This window comes from Idiotropiscis lumnitzeri, chromosome 6 (assembly GCF_059441095.1).
Source record: "Idiotropiscis lumnitzeri isolate Australia: NSW breed Sydney's pygmy pipehorse chromosome 6, RoL_Ilum_1.0, whole genome shotgun sequence".
NCBI lineage: Eukaryota > Metazoa > Chordata > Actinopteri > Syngnathiformes > Syngnathidae > Idiotropiscis > Idiotropiscis lumnitzeri.
In genome coordinates, this window is record NC_142396.1 from 4,385,615 (window position 1) to 4,409,936 (window position 24,322).

Genomic DNA, 24,322 nt, shown 5'->3' on the forward strand with positions numbered 1-24,322 from the left:
TGCATCGCAAAGTATCCTTATTAACATTAAAATAAATATAGACCATCTTACAACAAAGACTGACTTATTAACATGTTTTTTTTTTTAGTCTGTCACTGAAAATATTTGAATTGCATCAATTTGCCTGAAATTAGAACGAATAATTGGGCACCACTGCCACCTACTGTAGTGGATGTGCAATCACACTTTATTCTTGAATGGCAAAAGAAAAAACATTTTCTCCAGGTCATATACACGAAAAATGAAGATATGCCCGTTTCTTTACACCAACTGCAGTTCACATTACCAAAATCAATCAAATTACCAAATTGTGAGGTGCGCGGAAGCTCCGTCTGATCATTTAGATGGAGACGATCTTAAAATTCAGCGACTTTGTTTGAACCACAGGAGAAACATTTTAAAGACATACGGCAAAAAAACAACAGCTTGGTAAAATTATAGAGCGAGAAAGACAGAAGACAAAGTTGGGGAAGAGCTGTTTTGATTCTAGCGCTGCCAAAACCATTTTTATCATGAAATGACATTATGCCTTTTTCACAAGATTTTATTCTCGTAACTTTACACATTTTTGGAAACATTACAACTCTATTCTCTTGAAACGATAACTTTTTCTCTTGTCAAATTTCCTCCCAACAATATGCAGTTAATAAGAGTGACTATTCTCGTAACTTTTTTTTCTTGTTACTTCACCTCTTAATTCTCATAACTTCTGGACCTAATTCTTGTGAAGTTAATTTATCATTACAAATACCATTTTTTGTACTGAGCTGCTGCATACTTGAAGAGTGATGTCATTATTAAAGCTGTTTATTGAGGGCAGCAGTGATACACTATAAATTGTATATTAAGTGGTGACGGTGAGCAAGCTAGAATCAAAAGATAAACAAAACATGCATTTATTTCAGGTTCTCTTTGGAAATTTGCAGCACACGTTGCAGTACGGTGAGGTTTTAGACCCTTATAGAAATAACAACATATCGTACATTTGACGTACTTTTATCCTGACTTGCTGGTTTAGTCAGTTTGTCGTGTCCTAATTTGTCTATAGTGTCATAGAAATGTTTGAAAGTTGGTGCATCAAAAATAAGCACTGTGAAGTACAAGATTCTGGTTGAATGCCTTGTGAAAAATTCTTTGATTTGTTGAGAGACAAAAAGGCCCAAGTTATAGAAACATTCGGAAATGGCAGACAGTGAAAACGCAATGTGGTTCAGTTTTACACAAGTGTGTGTAAGCTTCAGATGCTTCTATCGTGTATGTCGTAGGAACACACTTTTATTTGTGAAGGCTTGCTGAAATGTTTATTTTCGAGTTAGTATTCCGAGCCTTTTTTTTTTTTTCAGAATTAATATATGTTCGAGCTTTAAAATTGGGGGCAAGTCAGAAAGGTTCCAGGGCTGCATTTGCAAAAGATGCACATCATACCCAAACTACGAAATGTCAATGTGGGCCCGGCATTTAACAAGCACGTCTCCTGCAGTGTTTGCTACGTTCAGTGCGTGAGAAAAGGTGAGAACAGGGGTGTGACAGCTTATTGCTGCTTCACCGTTGTCATCCACCTGCTCACAATTTCTGAAGCATCGGACTGAGGAGAACATTTCAGTGCTGGAGAAGTCTCCTTTCTCAGTCCACCTGGTTCTGCCAATTTTGGGGGGGTTTACTAAGATGTGGACGACATCAAGATAGCAGTGACGAAAGAGATGCAGAGAATTCTGGAAGAATCCTCCCAGGAGTGCATGAAGGGGGATTACTTTGAAGGGCAAAATTATAGTTTAGATCTCAGATATATTTTTTGAGACACCAGTCCTGGAACTTTTCCGACACACGTCATATGTGTCAGTCATTACATTATTGTGGCGTTATGGTCATTGGTCATATTTTGTATCTGAACTCAACCAAGCGATATTTTTCATACCGTTTCCTGGGATTGATTTCGCAAAGAAATGTGTACAATAATTGCTGAAATGATGTGGATTGCATGTAGTTTTGCTCACACTATCAATTACGTCAATCAAATGTAATGATACATGTTTGTAAAATCGTGCCTTTTTTTTAAAGTGTATAAAAAACTGTTTATTATCATGAAGTGCTATTTGCCACCTCTGTATGACAACGGACAACAGAAATATGCCTGCAAATATAATGTTTGTTGGTTGCTTGTTTGAAACCTGGAACACATTTTTTATACACAGGATAATAAATTTATTTATTTTTTGAAATGTATAATGCTACTGTATGTGACCATACTTTTATGAAAGATGTATAATTAAATTGCTATTTTATCAAATAAAGCTGTGTCTATAGTGCTCTGATGTGATTTCATTTTTTCAGTAATATTTCAGTCTGTAATAAAACTCTTTCCTCCACTTTTGAGTGCTCTGTCAAATTCCTCATGGCATTATTTTAAGCGTTAGTCCACTGGGAAAAACAATGTATGTAACATTACTTAAAAATCTACTAGTTCTTAGGCTGAAGATTTGCACATTTTGACCCTTACGACTTGCTATTGTATACACGGACGTAAACAGGAAGTCGAGATTTTGTTTTAAGTAGAGAACGAAAAACATTTTTTTCTTAATTAATATAAAATCATAACCACATATAATGTATTTAACGTTTTATTCTATTCCTTTTAACAATTTGAACGGTTAGAATTATGACGTATTTTCCTGTTTCATAGACACTGGTCGCCAATCGTCATTTTACTTTGAAAATAGAAAAGGAAGTGATTGGATTTCTGCCGACTTTATTTTGACAGCTAAAGGCGAATTGCGATGTTTACACATTAGCTTGAGTTTGTGGTACTCGCCAACATAAACCACTAACGCCACTTTATATTGCCCTCGGCTTGACTTCAAGTGTTTTAATACTAAAAATGTCATCATTGGGTGGAATTCATTTACCGAGCCGTATCCCGTTGCTTTTAAACCACGAACGGGTTCTCCTTCCCGGCTCGACCGTCCGCTTCAACGTAGATACTCCTCGGAACATGCACTTGATCAAGCACCGTCTTCTCAAGGGGACTTCGCTCAAAAGCACCATTATTGGAGTGATTCCCAACACCAGAGACCCCGCGAATGACGCCGACGACCTGCCCACTTTGCACAAGTAAACTTGACAATCACAGAAGTCCGTACTTTTGAGTCGTAACCCCTTCAAGTAACGCATAAAACTAAATCAAGGGCTAATAATTATTTGACAGCTACTCACTTAACGATATATTTTCAAGCGACGACACCACAGCCACAACATATGATCAACATACTTAGTGACTGCTGACATGTAAAACGCATGTTGTGGGTGAGCGTGCTGTTCTTTCTGCTCATTATCGTGGAAGTAGGACTGCAGTTCGAACGATGTAAAATACATACACATAAATCCCAAAAATAATGATAAAATGATTTGGACGGGGTGGAGGGCAATTTTTGATTACATTCTTCAAATTCATACGTTTATATGCATTTCAATATTGGTAACGTGACTTTGGGTCCAACTTCTCCTCACAACAGTTTTAGTCATTTAATAATAATATTGCCTTTATTAGTCCCACAATGGGGAAATTTGAGATTCGAACCCAGGCCTCCTGGGGAGACTGGGTCCTGAACGCGGCGCCTTAGACCACTCGGCCATCCTGGCAGCCTAAGATTCGAACCCAGGCCTCCTGGGGGGACTGGGTCCTGAACGCGGCGCCTTAGACCACTCGGCCATCCTGGCAGCCCACTCGGCCATCCTGGCAGCCCACTCGGCCATCCTGGCAGCCCACTCGGCCATCCTGGCAGCCCACTCGGCCATCCTGGCAGCCCACTCGGCCATCCTGGCAGCCCACTCGGCCATCCTGGCAGCCCACTCGGCCATCCTGGCAGCCCACTCGGCCATCCTGGCAGCCCACGCGGCCATTTCGGCCCATTCCTCCTGATAAAACTTGTGTAACTCGGCTAAGATCGTACGCTACCTTGCTTGGAGATGCCTTAACAGGGCAAGCCATACATTTCTTGACCCTTAGTGATGGCAATTTCTTCTCCTTCTTGAGTGGTTTGATGGTTGGACATTCTCATAGTGCTTGTGCTTGTGTCGAAGTGTTTGAACAGTTGCACGTGTTACCATATGGCAGATGGAAGTCCACAGTTCTCTTCCAGATATGTTTTCTTATTTCTTTTCACTTTCTCATGAGAAGCAATGTGTTTCAAGTGTGTGAGTGACTTCAAATGCATCCGCAGGTGTGTTTCTATTTAGCCCTATTGATGTCATTACACCTGTCAGAAGCTTTCAAAGACATGGTGTCATCATCTGGGATTTACCCAAATTTTTGAAAGTTATACTATACTCCGTTTACCAATGATTTTGAAGAAAGTAATGCAAAATTGTATTTAAAAAAAAAAAATATACAAAAAAATACACTGCAGTGGACCCCAACCACCGGTCCGCGGGCTGCATTGATGAAAGAAAAAAGAACTTGTAGTACTTCCTGTTTATTTTTACTCAAGGCTGGGAAAATATTTTGTTTTGAAAAATGACCAAGAATGTGCCTTCACAATTATCGTAATACCAACAAATTACCCCGGTTTTTGTGTTTCTTGTTCATCCACGTTATAGTTGTTCTGTGGTGTCTGTTGCGTTACCATCGTGACCATCTTAAGATATACATAAAAATACACAGTGGATTTGCGTTTGTTGTTGTCGCATTTTATTAATCTGCCAACATACCTGCTCCCGTGTTTGCCAGTCCACAAAAGTTATGGACTTGTATGAACCAGTCTCAGCATCTTGATTATGATTTTATTTATTTAGTTAATAACTTGTGTTTTCTTTGTATGGCGGAATTTTCAGTTGAGTTGTTCAACACAGTCAAGTACCCAAAGATGGACTTTAACCGGTCACTCGGCCACTCTTGTTTTTTTTCCCCCTCAATTTCTACTAGCCTGAACAATCATCGATCCACTTTCTTGAGTCTAGCATAACGTGGAAAAGAACAACCGCTTCTTGTCTTATCTTTTTGTTAACAGCTAATGTGTACCAACCTACATTAATGAGAAGCGTGCTGTTTTGTAAATGGCAACGTTTGGGGCTGGTGCTGAGAGCACTGAATTGTTTCTCCTGGCTTGTATAAACTTAACTGAATCAATGACACCGTACTTCAAAAGAAAAATGGGAAAAATAGACACCATAGATTGCCTTGAACTATTTATATAAGCAGAATCTTGTGATGCTGTCCTACTTCTGCTTTGGCCTACTGACAAAACAAAGTTTCTCATTCAGATATGTTAAAGTTACAAAAATGTTATTTCAGAGTCGGGCAGCACAATGAGATTGTGGTTCGTACTTGTATCTCTCACAGTCCAGATGTCCTGACTTCAAATCTCACCGCCGGCGTTCCTCTGTGGCGTCTGTATGTTCTCCCGTTGTTTGTGTGTATTTTTTGAAAATCGTACGGAAGCTTTGTGAGGCCTTGCGGCAGTTAACAAGCTGTGCATGGACACCAATTTGAAATTCAATTGAGCGCCGCGCAGATCTGAGAGAAGAGATGAGATTTACACAAATTAGGAGGGACTCTTTGAACTGTTTCTATCGATAAGAAAATGCGCTGCTGGTTGCGGCAAACTCCAAATATTGATCTAAGATTACATTAGTTTGGAGTGGGGCCCAACCGGCGCTGAGTTTTTGGATCCAATGCCAATACTGATTTGGGGGTATAAAATAAAAAAAAGAAAATGCTGATTATGTAATATATGGGCCAATGTATAACATGAGATGGTAATTGACAGATGCATGTATGCTTGTTACACAAAAATGGAGATCCAACAAACACGTTCCAACGCTGAAAAAAAAAAAAAAAACACTCATGAGACACTATAATAGCAGGCGTGGGCAAACTACGGCCCGGGGGCCACATGCGGCCCGTTAGATGTTTTAATACGGCCGAACTTGAAAAAATGAATAAACCTTGTTAATGTTTTATTTTCTAAATACTGTGGTTTCTCAACGACATATATGTTGTTGTAATTCTTTTGTTTACTTTCATTAAAAATTAAATGTATTTTTTTCTCTGATGAGGTGAGGTGACCAAAACACTCCATCCATCTGCTCCTGGTCCGGCGGCCCTTCTGTCAAATTTTAGAACCCAGTGTGGCACGCCAATCAAAAAGTTTGTCTACCCCTCCTCACTTCTGATACTAATTTCTTCTTTTTTTATGGGCAGGATTGGTACAGCTGGGATTGCAGTGCAGGTAGTGGGAAGTAACTGGCCAAAGCCACACTATACCCTCCTCATCACAGGATTGTGCCGGTTTAGTGTGTCAAGCCTGCTGACGGAACGACCTTTTGTTCTGGCTGAGGTGAAAAGAGATCAAATACATTTTAGAAGGGGTCAATTACTTTTTCATGGCACTGTATGTCCATCTTATCTGAAATTTGCAGGTGGAGCAGTTGGATAAACTTGAAGAGTACACCACCCCGCTGGAGGGTGTCACACCAGATGACGGAGAGCTCCAAGAATTGTCCCAGAAATTCTACCAGACAGCACGACAGGTGCGGTTTGTCTTTCGGGCATCGCTTTAACCGCTCAAGCCACCCACGTGTACGTGTCGTCTCTGGATAACGCTATGTGGCTGCACGTAACTGGCGCACTTTACCTGAAAGAGCGCTTTGCAACATCAACCATTTGAGCACACTTGCTCTTCCTTTTCCTCATTTCAACTAATTCGGCTGTGCACCCCGACAGCTTTCTCCATTTGTAAAACGCACAAAAGGCTTTCCCACTCATGTTACAGAGGGGGGGGGGGGGGAGTTTATGCGAGGGGTCTCCCACCCTCTCAAGTACGTGCCTATAAGCCCCCTTTTGCACTCGCCAATAATAATACAACAGGAGGAATTTCAACAATGCTCACGGCTCCCTGCTTTGATCGAGACGGCAAAATGAATATTTCTGGCAAGAATTTCAACCTCGTATGTCCTTGTTTTGCAATGCTCGAAGATCAAAGCGCAGCCAGCGCAGACATTCTTTTTCTTCCTCATCCCACCGGCAACAAATAATCACACATGACACAAGTTCATACGTTTACTGAAAGGCGCAGTTGATTTATCCTCCCAAGTGACATCTTAGACATCCGACCTAATGCACAAGGAGAAAAATTTGCAACAGACAGCCGTCAGCGTCGAGCCCAACATGCATCGGACTCGTCATACCACAGTGGTTGCTCGCCGATAATAGAGAGCCCAGTTTTTCTATAAAGGCGCTCAAGTTGTCGACCTTTGGCTGTCTTGCGACGGATATTCGAGGGTATTCACGGGGCGTAGAGGGAGAAAGCAACAAATCAGTTTTTTAGTGGAGCAAGGGAATTTCGAATGTTATGAAGTCCAGTGTTGTAATGAGAGACCAGAGGCCTCATGTACAAAGGGTGCACGCACAGAAATACGGCATTTTTGATTTTTTCGATTTTTGATTCATGATTCACTTTGATTGATTTTTTGGTTCAAAGATTTCACGCAGTACCAATTTGACTTTGGTATCAATGGCGTTCTCAGAAGAACCAATGCTGCAATTAGTACCAACTTCTTGTCGTAACTAGGTGCATTAGTAAAAATATTAATATTTACGTTTTGAAATGAAGCCAATACAGTTATATTAATCATGTACGTCACCCTCGCTGACTCGAGAGGACGGCATTTTTGAGTCGTGGGAGGATTTTCTTTCTCCAACATTTGTGCATTTATTGAGATGTATGCAAGGAATGTGCTTGGCATCCTGCGTTCGCAACGATTAATGCACCTGGATTTTTTTATCTTTTGCGCGTGCAACGTTTTCTCGATTTGGCTGGCTGCTGCATTTTAGTATGAAAGCCACACAAGTCTTTGTACATGAGAGCCCAGGTCATCAGGGTTGAAAAACTTTGTCGAGGAAGCAGGAGGTCAAAATATGATTGAGATTGGCGGGGTTATATATTGGTTTTCATCTGACCGTGATTCCTGCTTTAGATTTTTTGCCTGGAAAAAAAACAACAAAACTCAACATTAAAGAGTGTCACAGGGATCATGTTCCATAATACAGTCACATCATTTGTAACAAATTTGCACCTTTGGATCAAACTTCAAGCCAGCTGTCGTATCCGGCCTCCAATATGTTCTTAATTTCCGGCTTCCACTTTTGTATAAATAAATACAGATTGTACTGAACTTTAATATGTGTGTGCTATCAAAAGGTGTTAGTTGAGGAGTCATGTGTGAACTGGATTTAAAACAAACATTGAGCTTTGAGCCTTTGAAACATCGTCCCAAGCTAATGCAACTAAGTCATATTTTTCAACAAGTTGGCCTATCCAGTGTGGTGGCAATACATTCCAGCATTTTTAAAAACTGATGGCACAAAGCCGATGGCGCCTCATGTGCGCAGGGCTTAAATCTGTTGAATTTTATTGATGATTAACTCATTCACTACCAGCCAAGTTAAAAAAAAAAGATTTTTGACGTCTTTAGCCGTCAATGGCAGTCAATGAGTTAATTGAAAAATTAAAGTCCAATGAGCAAACAAACACATTTGCTACCAGGAATGCATACCAAACCACAAATGTAAGCAAATAAATATTTGGATTGAGATTGATCTGACAAAGCGCTTGCTCCTGTTCTGCTTCGACCTTTATTTATTTTTTTATTATTGGCACAGATCTAGTCGTTGTGTCATTCAGGTGGTCATTAAACAATATCAAATAGTTCAAATATGTGTCGACTGCAGCAACACACTATCATGGATTGGATTTCGTATATTTAAATATATTTACCTGTGGTAGTATTTCTAATTGTCAGTGTGTGTGTGTGTGTGTGTGTGCGGGGGTGTGTGTGTGTGTGTGTGTGTAGTTGTTAGGTATGCTGGATATGTCTGTTCCAGTCGTGGCCAAATTCAGACGCCTTTTGGACAGCCTTCCCAAGGAAACTCTGCCTGATGTCGTTGCCGCCATGATCCGCACTTCAAACAAGGAGAAATTACAGGTGACGTCATCCCTGGATGTGCAAATTCAACATTTATCGGAAGCATTCGTCCTCATTAGGATGCCGCTTAGCCCAGCCCATCGCAACATGGACCGGTTGCTAATAAATCGCAGGGTAGATGTAGACAAGTAACCATTCACTCAATTTCAGTTTGCAGCACTTAAAAATGTTTTGCCATTTTAAGGTCAACTTAAAAAAATAAAAAAAAGTCTGAAATTACCAGAAAAGTGAGTACAAATTGTTCTACGATAATCCAAAATTTTTTTTCAAAATCCTGCCAGCGGTGCACAATAACATTTGCAACCAAACTTTGTCATAAAGGTGCTGGATGCCGTTAGTTTGGAGGAGCGTTTTAAGAAAACGTTGCCCATGCTGACCAGACAGATTGAAGGACTTAAACTGCTGCAGAAAACTCGGAAACTGATGCCTGACCCGGAAAAGAAGGTAAAAAGCATATCAACATCTGCATTTAAGAGCGTTGTTAATAACTACTTGTGTACTATCTTGTTAGGTGCTATCTGTCCGCAAAGGTGGAGCGTTTCCGGGCCGACATTTCAATTTGAACGAAGAAGATGAGGAGGACGATAGTGATGATACAGCGGCTCTGGAGAGGAAGATTAACGCGGTTAACATGCCAGACACACCTCTCCGAGTTTGCTTAAAAGAGCTCAAAAGGTGAATATGTCATTACAGCAAGCTTCAAATTCATTGATTGAATACAACTGAACGGATTTTGAAGTACTGTAGTGCTATCGTGATCTCGAAGGCCTACGTTTATTCCGTTTGTTCTCAAATGCATTTGGGCAAGTTACTTCCAAGGTTGCGCCATTTCATATCATTTATCAAAAAAAGTTACTGAAATGAACTCATTCACTGCCATTGACGGGTAAAAATACTCCTGGGACCCCAAAATTCTAATGGACAACGAAAGCCAATCAAGTGTGTCGACTTCCACGATGATTGCTAAAATCCGTACCAAAATTATCAAAATGTCATAACTGTGTAATAAATACTAACTGTGAAATGCTGCAAATATTTAGTTGCCAAACCTCTTATTACAGTAACCTAAACAATAGTTGAACGGACGGAACGTTTTATACTGTTTCGCCTCATCAGCCAAAGGGTTTCATGTCTTTTTTGACGTTTTGAAATATGGAACGACACTACGTGGAGAAAACTCACGCGAAGCATGGAAAGAGCCTTCGACTCCACAGACAAAGGCCGGTGCCATGATTGCAACCCTGAAGCTCTTGCCCATGCTCCCTGCTTCTGAAACGATCCATACATGCGTTTTCTGAGCTTGTCCCAGCTGTCTTTGGGTGGGAGGTGGCGTACATATTTCAAATATAATTGCTATCGGAGAGGACTTTTTGTTTTGGCGGTCGACCAAATCCGAGTTTGCGACAGATTGCTCGACTTTGGACGTTTCACCTTGTAGGATTTTTCCCCGGAACAAAGTTGTGATTGAGGCTTCATTGTTATAAATAATTCTAGCCAGAGGTCGCCTATTGAAGTAGAATCGATTCAGATGTTTACTGGAATGATAAAACAAGATGATTTTATTTCAGTGACCGGGGCTAATTGAAAAGGGTGAACAACAAAAATGAAGCTAGACTGGCCTGGTAGCCATAAAGAACAAAGCGTTGTGCTTTTCTTTAATTTGTGTACCGGAACCTACCTCTGCATTAAACTCAAAGAAAAATGTGATCACCTGTAAACACACAACCCCGACTGTTCAGTCACATTTGGTTCAAGTCATATAAAGTACATTCCCTTTCAACCATCCGCATGGAAGAGGCAGAAACATCTGGCTACTGAGCAGAAAATGTCCACCACTGAGACTGTAACTGAAGAAACTTCTAAATGCTAACCCTGATTATGCCACTATTGAGTGAGGCCTTGTTTAAAAAAAAAAAAAAAAAGTTTCAAATTTTTATCCTCATATAGATTGAAGAAGATGCCGCAGTCGATGCCGGAATATTCCCTCACTCGAAACTATTTGGACTTGATGGTAGAGCTTCCATGGAGCAAAAGCACCAAAGGTAAATCACATTTGAATTCTAGTCATTACTTACCTGTCCCCCAAAAAATTAGTCCGCCCGGCAGCCAGATGAGAAAAGTAATATCGGGGTGGTGGTCACCATCTGAATATTCATCACCCAAATTGACAGCAGCGGCCCTGGCGAACTATTTGGTGTTGCACATTTAACACTTTAGTAAATGTTACTTTAACACTGGGTAGGTTGGACGCTTGGAGACACTTCGGTGATGTTAAAATTGACACCCTAAGTTGTTTCATGAAAACCTGCAGTTTTGCACTACCAAAGAGAAGGTGTCCACCGATGGGGTTTATGTGAGGTGTTGCCTTCAAGGACAGTTAATAATCGGCTTCGCTCTCGCAACCAAGCAAACGTTTCAAATGGCCTGAAAGTCTCAACTCAACTCATGTGGATTTATAAAGCTCATCACCCACCGCTTGAAACAAAATGGCCTACAAAGAGCTAAAGCGATTCATACAACAAGAAACCATGAAACAAATTCATAATGTCGATAGTAAAAAGCACAAAAACAGTTCAACCAAAATCCAAGCCTCACGCTGAGTCAAAAGCCAAAGTATAAAAATGAGCTTTAAGATGATATCTGTATCTCTACAGCACAGCGAAAAAATGATGAACACGTCTAAGTTGCGGCTAAGGTCCAGCTGTAAATACCTGGGAATGAACGCTGATCTCTTGTCCCATATTCATCTTTTTCATTTCAAGCCCAAATGTTTTCAATATACATAAAAAAATGAAGAAATTGTCTTCCAATAGTTTTCAGGGGAGTGTGTATACGGAAAACTTGGCAAGCAGTGGCTCATATTTTGTTCAAGTTCTCACTGGGATTTTTCTGAAGCTGAAGCGCAAACCCCAATTGCAATGACGTTAGAACACTCTAAAATGTGACTAAAAAGCTCTGCAAACAACAATTTCCAAATGTAATTAATTAGTAATTACACAGAAATATTAACAACGCGTATCTAAAAATAAATACAATAATCAGCACCGTCGACTTATGCCATATAATTCAAAATGAGAGAATATTTGCAAAAAATATTGAATATAGACTGAATAAGATTTGTCAAACATTGTATTCCATTTTTATTTATGTGTTACGCCACATCCCAACTCCATTGGAATTACGGCTTGTATGTTGTTTCCATCTGTCAGAGATGGCCTTTCTGAGTAACTACGTGTGTGGCTTATCGCGAAAGCCAAGAAAAACATATCCTTGTTTTACCGGAGAGAAATCCGCGTTATCTGGCAAGCAGCAAGCAGCCCTGGCTGCATCTCCTGTCCTCCAAATCGCTGTTAGAAGCGCCTCATGTGCCAAGTAGCTGCACACAGACATGCTCTGGAGATCAAATTAAAGAAGACGACTAGATTCAGGTTTGCGTTTTATTGGCTTAGCTTCATTTAATTCTTCCCCCTTTTTTTTTTTTTTTTGAAACATGGCGTGCACAAAGCCGGAATAGATAACCGCTTGACAAGAGACAAGCGCTCTCGCTTTTCATTCTCTGCCCAAACAAGCAATGTTAAAAAGTAATTTTGATTCATGTCTTCAGGGACTAGTTTTTGTTCAATTCTGTTGCTGTGTAAAAATCTGCCTCTGAAAAGTCTTTCTTTCCAAAAAAAAAAAAAAAAAGCTCTACTTTCTCTTAAACATTTTGTGCCATCCTTCCGCCGCAACCCCACAAACTCCACAGACTGCTTGGATATCCGAGCTGCTCGAACATTGCTGGATAATGACCATTACGCAATGGACAAGCTAAAGAGACGAGTGCTGGAGTATCTGGCTGTCAGACAGCTGAAAGCTTCACTAAAGGTTCCTCGAGTAGACGACTTGATACATGACTCTTTGTTTAGACATGAAATGATGACACCACTTTTGGATTTGTCATCAGGGTCCCATCCTGTGCTTTGTGGGACCTCCGGGAGTTGGTAAGACCAGTGTGGGGCGCTCCGTTGCCAAGACTCTGGGCAGAGAGTTCCATCGCATCGCTCTCGGGGGTGTTTGTGACCAGTCGGACATCCGAGGACACAGGTAGGTTTGGACCGCAGAAATTCAGACCGGACTTGTTTTTCATTGCTTTTCAAATGGACAATGCAGGAATGCTGACTCGGCTTTAAAATCTAAATGTATTCATTTTTTAAGTTAAGATCCTGCACCCGAGGTTAACACGATTGCTGTTTGCTAATTTGCATGATCAAAAGATGACATGATGCCGCTCGCATTTTCATGCTTTCCACTTCATCACTTGGATGAGCATGCATGTTTTTTTGTTTTTGTTTTTTTTTTTCATTTTTGTTGTTTGTTTTTGTGTAGTGAGGCCGACAGTAAACGTTTGTTGTCTCAGATAGTTTTGTGTTCTTTAATTCAATTGTATCATAAATGTACTGTAACTGATCCCCCATGCATAATTTTGCACGTGGAATCGCGTTGTTTTAGCGCACATATGTTATGGTGTGCAGATGTCCCAACAATCTCGCCATTACCTCACACACATCTTTTATGGATCTCGTGAGCCCGCCATTACCTCTGTTGCAGATATCTCAAAAGCATTTACTTGAAGTAACTCTTGCTGACACTTCAGGCCGTCATGTATTTGGATAAAATTATAACTCTCTAAATAATAATACATCTACTCCAATGCATTTCCAATTATTGCCATCGGTTTGCAATGCCCTCTATTGCTGCTTGTTTTAGTTTTGCTGATCAAATTTTCTTCCGAGGTGATCCATTATCGAATCCGCTTATCTTCACGAGGTTCTCCGGCATGCGGGAATGCTTGTTACAAAAAAAAAAAAAAAAAGAAATAAATAAAATATGATGGCAGTAATTGGCAGCACAAAACTGGGAAGTATTATTTGTGGCTGGATATGGCATTAACAAGTGGCCCTGGGGTTACGTCTTGAATTGCTCATGTGATTGCTGGGTCTTCTGGGTGTCTGTTCAAATATATATGAACTATTCATACCTCGTGTCACAGACTGGCGGCCGGCGGGGTAAATTCCCGATCTGAAAATAATCGTAATAAGATTAAGGTATATAGATACATGCCTCATCAAAGTTGTGGCATCCAAATTATACCAATGTCATAACTTGCATATTAAAACTTTTGAAAAACAAAGATGTGGGATAGCTCAAAAACTCAAGCCAATTCAGAAAAGGCAAAGTCATTTTCGGATTCAGCGACATCAAAATACCGAACTCGTAAACTGTTGAAACTTTGGCACCAAAATGATTGTGTTAATTGTCATGAAGCAACTTAAATGGCTCACCCTTAAAACATTTGTCTTATTAAATTTTTTTTTGTGGGGGGGGGAATTTATTGGCAAAAATAATATGAATATCTAATGTTTCCTCTGACTCCAGACGTACTTACGTAGGCAGCATGCCGGGCCGCATCATCAACGGTTTGAAGACGGTGGGCGTTAATAATCCAGTTTTCCTCTTGGATGAAGTGGACAAACTTGGGAAGAGCCTGCAAGGAGACCCCGCAGCTGCACTGCTGGAGGTTCGCTCATTTCATCGCAAGCAAGTGAACTTATGTGTGAATGTTCCAATTTGAACCTGTCAACATGCGAATGTCTCTCCAGACAACAACGATACGATCACACAGAACGATTCATCGTCTCCTGAAAGGCTTAATTATGAGGACTGAAAGTGCCAAAATTAAATAAACAAATACACCATGAAATGTTAAATTAAAATTGTCATTAATTGTTTCTTTTTGTTTCTTTCATTCATTTATTCATTAAATATGAAATTAAATAAATCAGATGAATAAATAAATGCACCATTAAATAATAAAATAAATGTACCAACGATGATATGATTATTTAATTATATATATATATATATATATATATATATACCGAATTATGTATATAATTATTTCTGTATTTAATTAATAATTTCATGGTCCTATGTTGCATTGGTCTCATGATTTTTTTTTTTTGCATATAATCATTGGTAATTAATTAAATTATTTATTTAGTATGATTTATTTAGTTCTACATTTAACTAACAAATGAAACATTTAGTTAATGACACTTTTATTTAATTTTTTTAATGGTGAATTTATTTATTAATCTGATTTATTGCCATATTTAATGAATGAATTAAACTATTAATTAATTAATGACAATTTTAATGAGACATTTCATGGTGTATTTATTTATTTAATTTTGGAACTTCCTGTCCTCCACACTTCCGCAGTGCTTGATTTTCCCTTTTGCAAACATGCCGTCAGCTGCCTGTTCATGTTGCTCCCTCAGGTGCTCGACCCGGAGCAGAACCACAGCTTCACAGACCACTATCTCAACGTGGCTTTTGATCTCTCTCAAGTGCTCTTCATCGCCACGGCCAACACCACTGCAACTATCCCTCCTGCCCTGCTGGACAGAATGGAAGTGCTCCAGGTGCCCGGTGAGTTTCGCTCTAGAGTCGCGCTGGGAACACGTTCCATTGAATATTGATGGCTGAGTTTTGTTAAGGGGTAAGCGTAGTGCATATGTTTTGCATATGTTTCGAGTACACACGCGATGAACGCAAGTCGAACTCTGTGTCCGATCATAATGAAATTAAATTAATCAGTTCAACAGTTGATACATGCGTGCCCATGCCGCAGTACTACAGAATATTGAATGACCAACTGAACACTGATTGCTTACACCAACAACGTGAGAGTTCACCGAGTATGCAATATAACGAGTGTGATAGTTTGGAATACATATTGTTGACTGCCTTAAAAAAAAAACTGACCATGTCAACAAATGTCTCCCTCAGGCTACACGCAGGAGGAGAAGGTGGAGATAAGTCACCGGCACTTGATCCCTAACCAAATGGAGCAGCACGGATTATCACCTAAACAGCTTCATATACCTCCAGACACCACCAAGGATATTATAAACAGGTGCACAGAAGTCCATATAAAAAAAAAATTGAGAAAATTTTGACATTATGTTTGAAATTGCATCAGTGGGCCATCAATTATTATTATTATTTCATGTAAGAAAGAGTAGATTTTGAACATAGCAAATATACACCACAGTATGCGCGGATTTCCAAACAAGTTGCGCCACTTCCGAGATAAAAATAAATAAATCCCCAAAATGTTTTTGCTTGGAAAAAGGCTTTTATAAAAACATAAGATTTTCTGCCATAAATATATATCATAAATACAATGTACACCAAATTTATTGGGGTTTTTTTTGGACTCAATGCCCGTGTCTCCTCATATGTCATCAGATAGTCGTGATGGCGGCCATTTTGTTACATCTTTCAACTGAAAGTGACATCACAGTTGCTCAGGGCTCAGGTAACGACCGATCACGGCTAGTTGAGACCTGAACAACATTGATGTCACTTTCAATCGACAAAAGTGACAAAATGGCCGATCCCTGAGATGGCAAAAAAACGGGTGGATTTTACTGCTTCACTCATGCAATTATAATCAGAATGCCATGTTTCAACTCGTGGGACTGCATAGAACATGTTCTTGTAAAGAACATTTTTAGGGCTGACTCCCCCTTTAATAAACTTGGAAAACCCGGGTTCACAAGTGTAGGCCCGTCAGATGTTGTTTGGTGCGAACATTTTGTTCCCTTCATCTGGAAGAAATTGTTCTTCTAGTTCAAGTTTTAACATCCCTGATTGAATCCACTTCTTTCATTTTTTTGTGTGTGTGTTTTTTTAATTCCTTGACAAATTTCTAAGCTTGTCTGTATTGCTTGTGTTGGGCTAGGTACACACGAGAGGCTGGTGTGCGCTCGCTGGAAAGGAAGATTGGAGCCATCTGTCGCGCTGTTGCTGTTAAGATCGCTGAAGGCCAAACCGATCCAAAGACTGAAGCGTTGACTCCTGAGACTCAAACACAGCAGGGAGGTGAGCTGTCCATGATGACGCACAAATTCCGCTTTTTCTTGAAAAAGCGCAGAACACTGAGAAATGTCATGATACCGCTTGGAAAATAACAATCGCTTGAATTAGCCCGCAGAACGCAACAATCCCGTTTCAGTTCTTCCGAGTTTGCAGACTTGGTAAATGTGGGACACAGCAGGAATGCTTCAGCCTGAGGGAGAATCTTAAGTGGAAGAGCACAGATGTCGCTCCTTAGCACGTTACTGAGCATTTATAACCTTTACACAAAAAGAAACAGCTCTGAGCCCTAAAAACAGTTTGCCACACACCACGTTGGCTAACGTATATTCAAGAATGTGTGTGTGTTCTCTTGAGTTTGACTGTTTTTTTTAAATGTACCTGTTTAATTTAATTCATCCACTTCAAACCCTCGGATATTCCGCCAGAAGGAAAATAAAACTGTTTTGTTGACTGAAAACAAAATCGCTAAACTTTGAAACTTGAACCGTTTAAAGAGGGTAACCTGGAGTGAAAATGTCAGGACAAATGCAATTTTCAAGTCCAAGACTCCAAACCTAATCTGCAAACCAAAACTAAAGAAGGCGAAGTAGCTGTTTAAGCGTATCGCACATGAAAATGCCGTGTTTAGCCACGTTAGCTAGCTAGCTAGCCGTAGCGTGTTGTGAGGACGTGGCAAAATAGTGCTCAACAAGCATTCCACGATGCCAAAAGCAGAAAACTGCGAGTTGATGGGCAACTGTTCACTGTGGACGTGCTTTCCGTCGAGTTCATTTCAGAAATTTGTCCTGGTCAGCGTTTGAAGTGTCTTGGTGGACCGACACAGTGCCGTACTGGGTGGGGGGGCTAACGTTCATGTCGGACATAAATGAACAGTCAGTGTTATTATGAGCGTAACGACTTAGCCTTTACTTATTTCCCTCACAAAATACAGACGATCCGTAACATTTACTGTTAGCAGCTCTGTTTTTTATTTATTTATTTTTTTGCATCAATTTCGCACTTCTTCAAAAACACCCAAAGTGGGTATTTTAAACATACTTTTTTTTTTAAGGATGTCTTTTTAAACGTTCTCTTGGGATACAGTGAGCACAAAGAGAGAGAGAAATCTAAAAATGTACGTGCTCCCGCAATTGGCCAGTTGGGTCCCAATCTCCCTCTTTAGGCAAATTCAGACTTGTATTGATTATGTCGCACTTAGGCCGCATCGTAACATTTGGGGATGTTTCGCTTGAAAGTCAAGTCAAGTCAAATTTATTACATACCCGCAGTTGACATGCCCTGATCTTAACCCCTCAGGTGGGCAAAGAAAAACGCATCTGGGTTAAAGTGCGAAACCTTGAGAAGGGACCACAGATGGGGGAATCCCCCTTCCGGGATGATCCCGAGTGGGCAACATTTGACACATAAATGATGCTATGCGATATTAGTTGAAAATAATGTGAGCGTCTTGAAGATCAATTTACGGCAGTGCTTACTTTTTTCTTTTTTATATTTATGGCCTCGTTCGGACTTTGCTACTGTGTTAGCATAACTTTGTGATGTATTCCAACGCTTTCAACCACTTTTGCTGCAGCTGTCTTCATTTGCCTTGCATGCTCCGAATATATTTCAATTGGATTCAAGTGTTGCATGTGTTTTCCTCTCGAGCTTTTCCCCAACTTTCTGTTTGTGTGCGCTGGCTTGTCGTGGCACTTGAAAGATGGACTTTGTTCTCAGCTTTCAAGCAGACACCTTTTTATGTGGGAGGACGAAATAAATACAATGTTGTTGGACAACTTTACCTTTGAACGGTTCATATCAGTTCATTACATTTTTTGGGGCATCGGATCAAAAGTTTTGTAAATTTAAGGAGATCGTCAATGTTATGATTTCATTGTTTTTATTGTCGGATAAGCAGTTGCTTCGGATGATTCGCACTGACCCCTTCGGCTTGTTAAAATCCTGATCATGCGAAGCGTTTGCCCGAGTGAGTTGGGAGCGGTGGGCTTGGCTTCGGGCAACATCTGTCGTTTTTTAATTGGCTTCCTTTTCGAGGACTGTTTTGATTCTTGCTCAATGCTAAATCTTTTAAGTTGTCTCTCAAATGTGCATGTGACAGCACTCGTGGAGCTGTTGGAGTTTGCTTGATAGCGCATCCTACTTAACTTCTATCTGCGCTGAAAATCCTTCAGGACCACCATGATTGCCAATTCTTTGGACCAATTGACAACTAAAAAAAAAAAACAAGCGTTGATTGGAATCTTATTTTTTTTTTTTTAGCAGCCAGTTTGACGTTTATAAGTTGGCAACGAGGCAGAGGTGCTCTCAAACAAAATGCATTGTTGGCGATAAAACCGATAAAATGCCTCCTGACGTTTATTCCAAAGTGGGAGAACAAGTAAACATTTTCTCCTGACAATTGACAGAGCAGTCTTCGGGTGTGGAAGGTCGCGTACACGAGTGCACATGACGGTCTGGATAATTGAGGCGCGCAAGAATGAGTTCAGTGTGTCGACTTGGCCTTCATCTCATCTTGACGCCACATCTCAGTCCAACGGCACATCTGCAGGATGTGTTGCTCTTAATTGCACTTGGAAGCGCTGTCCCGCCCGTCAAGAAAAATTTTTTACAAATGAGCAAACTTACATCTAAGGTGGACCACAATGTTGATGTTTTTTTTGGGGGGGAGGGGTTTGTTTGTTTTTTGATTCTGTGGCTGTCTTCACGCTACCTGGCATAGAGCAGTGGTTCTCCAATTTTTTTTTCATACCAGTCCATAACTTTTGCAGACTGACGGGGGGGGGGGGGGGGGGGGGGGGGGTGCTCGCCACATCTTGTTCAGGGCGGGCTTCGTACGTGGTTTGTTTTTATTCATTCTCATTCTTTTCTCGGAGAGAAGCCGTTTCACTTTTCAAAATAATATATTTTTCAACCACAAATAATAAATAAAAATTTTTTTTTTTTTTTTCCTCCATCCTCCATTTCTATTAAATTTTCAGTTCCCGATTTCAATCAGATAATTTTTTTTATTTTCCGAAACGAATCACTAAACTCATAACTAAAATATGTTGTTGTTTTTTATTTTTTTTATTTTAACATCTACGGTTCGATCTTGTTGCAAAGAGTGACTTTACACAAAAACTTGAAAAAAGTGAAAATGAACAAATAATTTTTGCCGTTTAACTGCGTTTTTGTCTTATGACTGTTTTGTTGAACAGAACATAAAAATAAATAATGTACAATAGATTTGACTGTTATTACTAATTCTTTTGTAATCAAAATATCCTTATTGATTTTTTTTTTTTTTTTTACATCAATGGACATTTTAAGCAATTTAAATCGATTTTCAACAAATAATTCCCTACTTAATCCTGTTTGGGTCCAAGGCATGGGCAATCTGGCTTATTGACCGATAAGAGCCCAAACCAAACTGGTTGACCTAAAATGCATGACTTTTTTTTTTTGTTTGTTTTTTTTAAATGTGAGAAGAGCCTTTGAGCTAAGGTTGAACACCCAGAACATTTGGCCGTGAAGCGGAATGTGTTTGCCGCATGACCCACCGCAATCTAACTGTTTTGTACTAAACAGAGAAGGCGGCTCCCCCAGCGATGCCAATCGTGATCGACCACATGGCCCTAAAAGACATCCTTGGAGCTCCTCCCTTCGACATGGAGGTAAGCAGGAGGAAGAGCACATGCGCATCATTACAATAATGCTGATTCTCTCAGCGTGTCGGGAATTATCAAAAACCGGACCTCAACTGGTCTCCAAATGTTGTCTCTCATAAGTAGTTGTTTCCGTGAGTAATTCAGCTTTTCCATCTGCTGTCCATCACGTCTTCATTTCCTCTGCACCCTCTGTCACCTCATCGTCCAGTTTTGAAATCCACGGCCTCATTTTGAGAGAATGACCTTTTCATCTGCCAAATCCCGACGCGCCTTATCGCCGTTGATGTCCGTGTGGTGTTAGGTGTCGGAGCGGCTCACTCTTCCCGGCGTGGCCCTGGGCCTGGCCTGGACCCCTCTGGGCGGCGAGATCATGTTCGTGGAGGCCAGTCGAACAGAGGGCGAGGGTCAGCTGACTCTTACGGGTCAGCTGGGCGACGTCATGAAAGAATCGGCGCATCTGTCCATCAGCTGGCTTAGAGCGAACGCTAAACGCTACCAGCTGACAAACAGTGAGTCCATCCACGCATAAGAAATCATCCGTACGCCGTGCACGACTTTGACTTTGTCAAATTATTTTGGAAAACAGTGGTGGGGGGTCCCGATCCTTTAGAAGGGACAGACATCCATCTTCACTTCCCTGCTGGAGCTGTGACCAAGGATGGCCCGTCTGCGGGTGTTACCATAGTAACCTGTCTGGCCTCCCTGTTCAGCGGACGACTGGTCCGATCGGATGTCGCCTTGACCGGAGAGATCACGCTGAGAGGCCTGGTTCTTCCGGTATGAAAAAGCTCGCGGTTTATAAAAGATGCACCATTATATCGTGTAAAATCCTCTCACGAACGAAAGACAACAACTTATGAGAACGTCTCGTAAATGCAGAAGTAAAAGAGCGTGATAAAAACCACCAAAGCATGAATGTTTTTATTGTCCTTTTTCACCAAGCGACATAAACAAAATCAAATCGAAACCTCCCGCTGGGGCTACGATGGCTCAGCATGTGCAAAGGTTTTTACAAAACCCTTTTGGTCTGTAACTGATTTTCTTGGGTGGAATCCCTTTTGTCTCCATAAAAGTGACTGAATTAATTACTGAATTCATCCATCCGTCCATTTTCCGTACTGCTTCGCCTCACTAACAAAGAAGGCCCGAGTCAAATGTGGCGCCTTAGGCCAGATTTTATAAGGCGCTTGCCTCCATCTTGGATTTACATACGTTTACAAAACAAGTTGAATATGTCACAAAATGTGAAATATAAAATGGAGCGTTTTCTTTTTTTTTCTTGACTGTATCATTACTGTCAAAGAAATCACGCGGGAAACTTGCTGTTGCGGCACATAATTGGACAAAACAATTAATATCTGAGGGACCTCAAAACAATACTGGTGGACGTTCTGCAGGCCCTAATTCAAATTTTTTTTTACTGCAAGTACTAAAAAGTACATTTAACACAATCTAGTGTCAAATAAAAAATGTCACACAGCTCCAGGTTCATTAAAAAAAAAAAAAAAATTCGCCATAACAGTGAAACGAAGTGCTTTCAACTTTTTTGTTCTATTAATTCAATATATGAAAATGCATATACTGGCCGTTTAAAACAAAGCGCCCGTTTTGACCTTTAGCACTGATTAGGGTTGTTCGATGTAAACATTGATTTGAGGCCGCCGCACATCTAACTCTCGCTAACGGTAACGGCATCATAACGATTGTCGTAGGAAGTAATTGTATAACATGCTCATGGAAAAACAATACCGGTGTTAATTATGGGCAAAAATTGAAATATTTCATTAATCGGCCTAAAATGCAAAAATCATTGAATCTGGTGGATGACGTGATACAAATAATTCACTTTTTGTGTTTAAAAAAAAAATAGAAATAATTCACATAAAACCATGATTTGGTGTTTTTCTGCAAGTCAATGAGAACAAAACAAAGTATTAGTACGTTTGAGAAAGAGCTAGGATTAAAACATGACTAGAATGGAGACAAAAACTGTTGTGTGCAACAAGCCTTAATTTATTAAACCATGGAAAAATTAAAGCAGCATATAAATTGCCTGAGCGGAGAATTTCCACTGGCATTAAGTGTACGCAACGGTTTAATATGCTGATCATCTGATTGATCATCCAGCGCCACAAGATAAATTACAGTATTTGTTCCTCTGCATCACAACACAATCATAAAAACGAAAATGTGGTTTGCTCTTTTGCCTCAAAGGCTTTTCGCTTCGTAACTATGCATACCATTTTATCATACTAGGATTTCTCTAATCTCGGATCGGCGCACGTCAGGCTCGTGAGGCGACGTGCGAATGAAAATGAATTAATCATGCTCACCCCAAAATTATTCACACTCTACTTCAGAAGTGGTACTCATACAAAAAATTATGTTTAAAAGCCTGTGGTGAATGGTGAAGTAAATGTTAAAAAAAAAAAATGTACTTGGGCACAAAAGTTCATGAGTTTGTTTTTTTTTTAAGTCTATTATATAAAGTGTCTTATTTGATAACGTGGCATTTGGATAACCGCATGTCCCTCTTTTATTAACCTAATCGAAATTGTTATTAGAACAATTTAAAAAAAAAAAAATCGTCGTCATGTGTTGCCATTTTAGAACGACTTGCTAACATCGTTTAGTTGAACTGAGTAATAAATTGCTCACTTTAACAACGGAAAAAATACACCTTCCTTGGAAATATTTTTTTTTTACCAGATAAGTCTGAGAATTTTCGAAAGCGAAAAGCTGGTGGATTTTAGGCTAGCACCCAACACGACACTTGCAGCACGTCGCGTTTACAGTAAAGAGACAAAACGTGTGACTCATCGGGAGGACGACATTTATGACTTATCTATCTAAAATTAAAATCTGACAAATCTGTCGTTTTTTTTTTTTTTATTTCCATATTGAGATTGAGCTTTGATTTGTCTGTGGTCCTCGTCAGGTGGGCGGCATAAAAGACAAGGTGCTAGCAGCCCACCGGGCGGGCGTCAAGCGAGTCATCGTGCCCAAACGTAACGAGAAGGACCTGGAGGAGCTCCCGCTGAATGTGCGAGACGACCTGGACTTTGTGGCCGCCGCCGACCTGGACCAGGTGCTGAACGCCGCTTTCGACGGAGGCTTCCCCGGGACAAGCTGCGTGCGCCGACGCCCTCAGCTCAGCAGCAAGCTGTAACGCAGGTTGGAGTCTTCACCATTCGTCCTTTCAAACTTGATACGCATTCATGAATCACCTGGCCATCATTTTTCTTTACTCTTATCCTGGTTTAGGGTCTGGAGGAGCTGATTTGACCCTGAACTGGTCATCAATCAGTCACAGGGCGAGTCGAAAGACAGACAACCTCCCACACACTCGCATTCTCAGCATCACTGAGTGAGAACTGAAACCTCACCGCTTGCACGCAAGTCAGACGAGTGAACGTTTCTCTTGGACTCGTCCGCTATTCCTGAACAGAACAATACAATACGATATTAGAATTCTAGCAATTAATGTTTTAAGTGACTAAAAGAATGTGTGATATTTTGGATTGTTGGGCTTATTACAGCAGTTCTTCCCCTTTCTTTTAAAGGACAATTGCCTTTTCAAAGGTCTTGCTTAGAAATAGTTGGGTCTCTGGAGCATCTGCGTGCAATTAAACAATCAATAAAATCATCTTTTTTTTTCAATCTGCCTATTGCTGAATATTTCTTTGTGAGCTAACCTTTCTGAATTGTATATCACTGCAACCCTGCATTGAGTCTTTTTAGACCAGAACATGATCAGTTAAAAAAAAAAA

At 40.3% G+C, this 24,322-nt stretch overlaps 1 protein-coding gene across 1 annotated transcript; it reads left to right on the forward strand.

Moving 5' to 3' along the window:
• Positions 1 to 2,742: 2,742 nt before the first annotated feature.
• Positions 2,743 to 24,111, forward strand: lonp2 (lon peptidase 2, peroxisomal). Its single transcript, XM_088299625.1, has 18 exons — positions 2,743 to 3,108; positions 6,197 to 6,332; positions 6,415 to 6,525; positions 8,848 to 8,979; positions 9,301 to 9,423; positions 9,491 to 9,654; positions 10,927 to 11,021; positions 12,725 to 12,843; positions 12,923 to 13,062; positions 14,395 to 14,536; positions 15,300 to 15,450; positions 15,811 to 15,937; positions 16,769 to 16,908; positions 20,473 to 20,558; positions 20,854 to 21,061; positions 21,139 to 21,329; positions 23,491 to 23,726; positions 23,817 to 24,111. The coding sequence occupies exons 1-17, from the start codon at positions 2,876 to 2,878 to the stop codon at positions 23,719 to 23,721; spliced, it is 2,529 nt and encodes an 842-aa protein (XP_088155751.1). The 5' UTR covers positions 2,743 to 2,875; the 3' UTR covers positions 23,722 to 23,726; positions 23,817 to 24,111.
• The last annotated feature ends 211 nt before the right edge of the window (positions 24,112 to 24,322 follow it).